The sequence below is a fragment of the Carex rostrata genome, chromosome 3 (genome assembly GCF_964058835.1).
Source record: "Carex rostrata chromosome 3, lpCarRost1.2, whole genome shotgun sequence".
In the NCBI taxonomy this organism is placed as follows: domain Eukaryota; kingdom Viridiplantae; phylum Streptophyta; class Magnoliopsida; order Poales; family Cyperaceae; genus Carex; species Carex rostrata.
This window is the reverse complement of record NC_135920.1, coordinates 5,599,441-5,606,808: the sequence shown is the minus strand read 5'-3', so window position 1 is coordinate 5,606,808 and position 7,368 is coordinate 5,599,441. Positions and strand designations below refer to the sequence as shown.

General features: G+C 34.1%; 1 protein-coding gene across 1 annotated transcript; it reads right to left on the bottom strand.

The window, feature by feature from the left end:
• Positions 1-3,502: 3,502 nt before the first annotated feature.
• LOC144551102 (ACT domain-containing protein ACR4-like) lies at positions 3,503-6,900 on the bottom strand. Its single transcript, XM_078298913.1, has 8 exons — positions 6,623-6,900; positions 6,292-6,367; positions 6,164-6,209; positions 5,951-6,065; positions 5,784-5,863; positions 4,843-5,418; positions 4,499-4,603; positions 3,503-4,133 (listed from the first exon to the last, which is right to left on the bottom strand). The coding sequence occupies exons 1-8, from the start codon at positions 6,624-6,626 to the stop codon at positions 3,792-3,794; spliced, it is 1,344 nt and encodes a 447-aa protein (XP_078155039.1). The 5' UTR covers positions 6,627-6,900; the 3' UTR covers positions 3,503-3,791.
• Between the last annotated feature and the right edge of the window lie 468 nt (positions 6,901-7,368).

The window sequence follows — 7,368 nt, the reverse complement described above, 5'->3', positions numbered from 1 at the left end:
ATGTTAGAAAAAAGATTATTTTATACGTGAGAGATCATATGTTTGAAAATTGAATATATTTTTTTTTTTTGTAAAATAGTGGTAATACCACCGATTTCATTGAAATCAAACATATTTTGATAAGGTACCCAAATTAGATACCATAATTAAATATGAGAAGATCTACAACAATAAAGTGTCTATAGCAAAAGATAGAAAACATACAAGTAACAACCAACACAGTAATAGAAACTACAGCAATCAATAACAGACCACCAAAACAAAGGCTAAACAGTTAGCATGAGAAAAGACTACTAATCATAATCCAGTAAGTCTTCATCCGTCAATTCTTCTCCAGACATTTGACCTGGAGGGCTGCCAGTTCCAGAAACCTGGGTTGACTCCTCTTCCTCCTCCAGTATCTGATCTGGGAGGTCCTTAACATCATATGGAAGCATTAGACTTAATTTTAAATAAGAGTTTTCAGATCTAGATTTACACCAAAAAGTAGCTAACGAAATTATTTTAAAACCTAATGATTTAGCGGAAATGGGATTAGTATCATCATTAAAAATAACTCTATTTCTTTCTAACCATACAGTCCATAAGATAGCTCCCCTTAGCAATTCTACAAGTAATCTATCCTTCAAGGGAATAGAAGCATCAAGTAACCAGAGATCATCTAAAGAATTACAATTAAAGGTAAAAGAATTGTGGGATGCAATCCAATTCCAGATCAAGCGTACATATGAACAGCGTATAAATAAATGTTCAGTACTCTCATGTTGTTCACAAAATGCACAAGTAAGATCTCCTGGCCAACCTTTAGTTGCTAAGTTAACCTTAGTTAGAATTTTATCTCGTCGAACCAGCCAAAGAAAGATTTTGATTTTTAAAGGGATGTGAGATGTCCAAATGGTATCATATTCAGAATTTGGTATACCTCCATACTCTAACCATTTATAAAAAGAATGAACAGTGAAGTGATCATCTTGTGACCATCTCCATATCAATCTATCATCTAAATTAGGAGACAAAGTAAAGTGTTGAAATCTAACTTGCAAAGCAGTCCATTCTACTAAGTAAATACCCGTAAGTTGTCTCTTGAAAGACAATTGTAAGAAGGAGTTATCAAAAGCATCGGCCACAGAAATAAACCTATTATAAACAATCGAAAACAAATTTGGATATAGATGTTGCAAGGCATGTTCAGAAAACCATCGATCGAGCCAAAAAGCAGTTGTTCTACCATTACCTATTTCTTTATTAAGACCTAAATTAATTACAACATGATCTTTTAGAATAGATTTCCAAAAAGGAGAACATACAGAAGGGGCAGTTTTAAAACCGTATTTACATTGAAGAATATCTTTCCATATACCAGTAACAGAATTGTCATGGAATCTTATCCACCATTTGGCTAGAAGAGCCTTATTCATATTTTTCAAGTCTAAGATACCGAGACCACCTTGATCCTTACTCTTACATACTATATTCCATGCTACCAAAGAATATTTTTTCCTAGTAGAATTACCCCCATGCCATAAAAATTTCCTTCTAATTTTATCTATTTTATGCCTAATTTTTGCTGGTAATCTATAAATAGATATCCAATATAGAGGAACAGCTGACAAAACTGAATTTAAAAGAGTAACTCGCCCCCCTAAAGATAATAAAGACCCTTTCCAACTTTGAAGTCTCTTTTCAATTTTATCAATTAAAATTTGCCAATCTATATCCGTAAGAGACTTATTGTTTATTGGAACACCTAAATAAGTAAGTGGAAGGTTAGCTACTTTACATCCTAACACAGAAGATAACTCAGCACATTCCGATACAGATAAATTTAGAGGAAACATCTCACTTTTCTCAAAATTAATCTTAAGACCTGAGACATTCTCAAAAGCTAAAAGAAGCCATTTAACATAATTCAAGATGTCCTTATCAGCTTGAAGGAACAATAAAGTGTCATCTGCAAAATGTAAATTCAAAATATTACCAAAATTCAGAAAGTTGAAAATTGAATATAAATTTCTTGTAAGTATTAATGAGTAGAACTAGGGTGCTCTTAAGCTTACCAAAGTTTTGGTGAGCTTAACTCTAAAACTCATCAAATCGATTTCAAACGACGAATCCGAACCATTGAAACCCACCTACCTTACGTGTGATGCATCTACATGTGAAATTTTTAAACATTCAAATTAATTTAGTATAAAGTCAAGCGGTCAAAAATGTTCAAAAAATGAATGCACTAAAATTAATTTATTAACCTTCTAATTTTGACCGCTTGACTTTATACTAAATTAATTCGAATGTTTAAAAATTTCACATGTAGATGCATCACACGTAAGGTAGGCGGGTTTCAACGGTTCGGATTCATCGTTTGAAATCGATTTGATGAGTTTTAGAGTTAAGCTCACCAAAACTTTGGTGAGCTTAAGAGCACCCTAGTTCTACTCAATATTAATAATTGGATGCAAAGTTGATGGAGGTAAAGACGAAGGACACTGAGCACTTCTTATAAATTGTGACTTAAAAATAATAAATTGAGACAATTTTTATCATTAAATTTTTTGAATTTTATGTATATACACCTTTTAAAAAATTGGATTAAATATTGCAGGAGGTCACTAAACTTTGTTTTTTGTTACGAATTGATCACTCAAGTTTGATTTGTTCCTCCATAGCAATTGAACTTTTAAATTATCCCAATCAAATCGCCTTATAACTTTTCCATTCAAAATATTAACGAAATATTCTCATTACATCCAAAATTTTAACGGAATATACTCATTTAATCCAAAATGCTAACAAAAAAGTTATATTTTATAATTTTTTGGATTAAAAAGTTATAGAGTTATTTAATTAGGACAAATTAAAAGTTCAGTGACTATGGAGGGACAAGGGACAAAATTTGATAACCTCCAGCGAAATTTACCCTAAAATCTTTGAAATTATGTATATTTCTCTCTAAATTCATTATGTCATATTTAAATTTACTCATTTTATTTTATTTTCTATTAAAACTGATTTAAAATTCATAAAGTACACACTTTTTGATCCATTATTAAGAAAAAAAAAATATGTTACATGCTTTAGAAAAATGTCCGTCTTTTAATGGTTAGAGAAATCAAATAATTACATAGGTAATATGAGCAATTTAAAAATTTAGTAGTTATTGAAGTTTGCAATCTCATAAGGATAAAATAAAATTGTACAGTCTTACATTTTATTAAATTGTTTGCAACCGTTACATATTGATGCATTTCGTCTATGAGCCAACTCGCTCTTAGTTCAAATGCTAATAAGAAAATGAAATTTGGCTTTATTAAACAAATACAAAAAAGAACCGGATGATCTACAGAATGGATCGAAAATAAGTAAAATGAGATTTTTTTTTAGAAGAATTGAGTTAATTATATAAGACAGATAAATTGGTCTGTTCACCTCTTAATAAAAGGAGAATAAGATATGTTGTAACGACAAAATCGAAAATTTTTAAACAATGATTGAGAGAAATGATAACTATTGAGTAATTATGATTTAAACCATGATTCACAAAAATGAAAGCTACTAAACAACAGGCCTCTCTTAATTCTACCATATTTACAAGCTACAGATTGCTGTACATATTTTCAATCAGCCTTTCTATTTCTTTTCTTAAATTCACCTACTAAAAGGCCACCACCAAACCTACGTAACAACCTTCTCTATACTTGCTCAACTAACACACTGAGCAGTGAAAGAAGAAGCTAAGCTTTGCACCCTGACCTAAGTCTATTTACAAATTATGTATTCACCCCACCTAAAACTTAAAAACTTGTCAGCCTGAAATTATACAGCGATTTAGACTTGAACAGCCCACCAAATAGAAAGCGAGTAGGAGACAAGAACTCTTGTCGGGGTGTTTTGGTCATTTCATTCGGCACCTTTACTTGTAAAACAGATTGCCCCAGTTCATTCCTAATCACATCCAGAGTTCTTGGATCAACTGGAGATCCAGCAGCATCACGGACATAAAATGTATTGACCGCATTCTCGCCATGAGTTGACACCTCAGCCCTAGTTACAGACAACCCGTTCTCGCGAAATATGCGAGTGATTTCTGATAAGAGGCCAACTTTGTCTCTCGTACACAATTCCAGTTTAATACCCTAAAAATAACCAGAATATAAAATTAGTTGGAAATGAAATAGGTACCCATCTGATGAAAATAAAGTGTGGTTGTTGACTAGTTAGTTAACTGGTCAACATTCCCAGGATGTGCATGAAAAAAAAATTGAAAGGGACTTTTAGGTAACATTTGTGGTTGCACATGCATTAAACATGTTATCCTATTTTAATAGTAGTTAAACATGTAACCCCACCTCTCTCAATAATAATTCTCGATGAAAGTGCAAAATTCTCAGGACAAACTAACTAAAAGTAACATTAGTATGATTACATAGAAAAGTGATTTAATGCCCAAATATGCAACATTAATGTAATTAAATGGATTTAACTTTAAATAAAACAATACCTCAGAAACCCTTCTTTCAATGGCAGCCTCAAGGCAAAGTATTACTCTCTCTCTTTCAGCTTCTGAGTTGACTGGTGACCCGTCAACATGTCTTATGTAGTATTCCTTTAAGAAAAAAAAGAAGACAAAATTTACATGTGCCATGTTACACAAGTTTAAAAACTCCAACCATCTGTTCATCTTACATTAATTGCCCCTTCCTGATATACTCCATGAGACTTCAAAAATGGAAACGGTAATTTGCATATGACACAAGTAAAACAGGAAACTATCACACATTGAATATGTTACACTTGATTTTTTTAATTTTTGTAGAGTAAACACAAAGGTTTCCGATAAGCTACCTGGTAAGCTTCTGACGTCTCAGCATCTACATTTCCATGGAATACCACATACTGCATATCAGTGAGCGTACAGATTGTGTCGAACAAAAGTTTTGGCCTATCGCGGCTACGGATAGTGACTACCGAGTAATCCTTATCCCCCCAATTCACAACCGACACCTTTGGTCTTTGATTCACATCACCCATAATATCCCCTGAACGTTCATAGTCCCGGTCAGCGAGCATCATTTGGTGTAGCCTTCGTTCCCTATGTGTGGACCCCACTGATGAGATCATCGTCCTCCCTTTCAACACATTAGACAATAACTTTTTAATGCTTGAAAGTCTTAGTGGGTCATTTATGGCAGATCCGGTTTCAAGGTCGGTGACATGCATCACAGCTGCTGCCCTTGTGTTGTGGGCCCACACCTCAGCCCTAACAACGTTGCACTTGAGATCAGTTAGCACCGCACTCACTTCAGATAGTAGACCTGGCCTATCTGTCCCCGTTAATTCGATTGATGTGTACTCAGATGCTGCTTCAACACCGACCGACCTTCTTCGGGATGGGATGAATGATGTGTCAGCACCTAAAGACTAAAAGACAAAATCCAAAGTGGAATGTTTAATAGGGATATTTGACACAACACCCCTGTGTTTTTGTGATATTCTGAAAAGAAAAGCAATCAATAATGTTGCTACTTGCTCTGTTTTGGATTATTAATTACGAAAACATCTTGGATGTTCAAAGTACCTTATAATGGCATGTGCAAAGTAACTACTACAACGATCTAGAACAAAAAAAAAAGTATATTTTTATTTTTCGGATACTTTAATAACTTATCAGCTTTACCTATGGCAGTTTGAAGGTAAAAATATCAGGTAAACATGGAAGTCAATCAACATAAATTTATGTAAAAAAATGATGAATACCAAAATATAGATATAATACAAAAATTCACCTTCCGAATAAAATCAATAATTTCATCAAGAGTACTTTCATCCTTAATTTTCTCCCCATCACCATTTGTCACATTAAAAACTGCAAAAGTAGAACTAATTAGTAAAAGGAATTAGAGTTACAGCAAGAAGAAAGATTAACATAAAAGAGAGACAGATGCTAATGTACCATCCATAAACCAGCCTCCATCAGAAGAAATATAAGCCTTCTTAATGTTTAAGTTGAGATCAGTAAGAACTTGTACCACCTCTAACAATATACCATACTTGTTTGCACTGTCAACCTAAAATATTTCCAAAAGTAAGGAAAATAAAATCTTCAATAACCATCTAATCTATTACCACCAAAAATACAATTGAACAGGTAAAGGTTAAAATTTACCCGAACCACTGTTGCATTGATGCATGAATCATTGTCTACAACAACCCTGAAAAAAAAAATATTATGAAGTTATTAAAACAGTTTAAGCAAATTTGTGCTGGAAAAGGGAACTTTTTATGAAAAGTTACCTCGGAGGGTTCATTTTTAGTATGAATTTCTCGTAGTCATCGTCATCACTGTCCCAAGAAGAGCTCAGCTCCCCATCTGAAACGAGAAATCAAAATTTTCAGATTGCATAAAAAGGAATTGAAAAGTTGCAAGAAAGTTGATATTTAAATAGAGTGGACAAATTAATTATTAGTTTACTAATGTGACTCCAAACAGTACCCGAAAATTAAAAATATAGTTGGCTGAATAAGCTGATTTTTCACGAAGAGAATAAATACTTCTAAAACATCTCAAATTGAAGTATTCAAATTTAAGCAGAGAATGCCTTAAGAGAGGAGAGAATTCTCGTACCCATGACAGATAAAATTGGAAGACGAAACCGAAGACACAAAGCCAAAATCAAGAACAGTAAGAAAATACACTTTGCGACTAGAGAGAACCAACGAACGCACCCTCAACACACTCTCCACCTTTTCTCCCGAGTACACCCTTATTTAAACTCCTCTTTTCTCTCTCTATTTCTCTAGAGAAAGGAGGGAGAAAAGCGCTCTCTCGGTCTGAGCGAAGAAACAGACGCAAGCTCTGCGCTAGTCTCGCGCGATTTGGGGCCGTTTTATTTTCACCATTTCATTTTTTTTGTTTTTTTCTTCGTTTTATAATTCCATCCAAGTGAAACGAAACGGGTGCTCTGTGTCTCGCTCTCTCTACCCGAATTAATATCAACCTAGGTACCTCAAATTTTGAGTTTGGATCAGAACCGTACGATCAGATGTGACACGAATTAAGGAAATCCCGTACATTCCAACTCTGGCCGGATTGGCCCGAATTCTGATCGGACGGTCCGGATCCAAATTCCAGATATTGAGTTACTTCAGGGGATCCGTACTCTTCTCTACCAGTCTCCTAATTTACAGGAGTTGCTGGAGATGGTCTAGATTAAATACATGGAAAAGCTCAGTGACAGCTGTCACACTGATGGCAGTACTGCTACCGGTTTAGATTCCTTCAGTCGAGAAAATTATACTTGCATCCGGTCCACCGGGACATCTTACACCGTGTGGTAACGGCGATAATTCAAGGCATGAAAATCAAACTTT

Excerpts from the sequence above, each read along its gene's own strand:
- LOC144551102 (XM_078298913.1), bottom strand. Across the intron at positions 4,604-4,842 it reads AGACGTCAGAAGCTTACCAG|GAATACTACATAAGACATGT; the intron begins GTAGCTTATCGG and ends TTTTTCTTAAAG. Across the intron at positions 4,134-4,498 it reads TTGAAAGAAGGGTTTCTGAG|GGTATTAAACTGGAATTGTG; the intron begins GTATTGTTTTAT and ends GGTTATTTTTAG.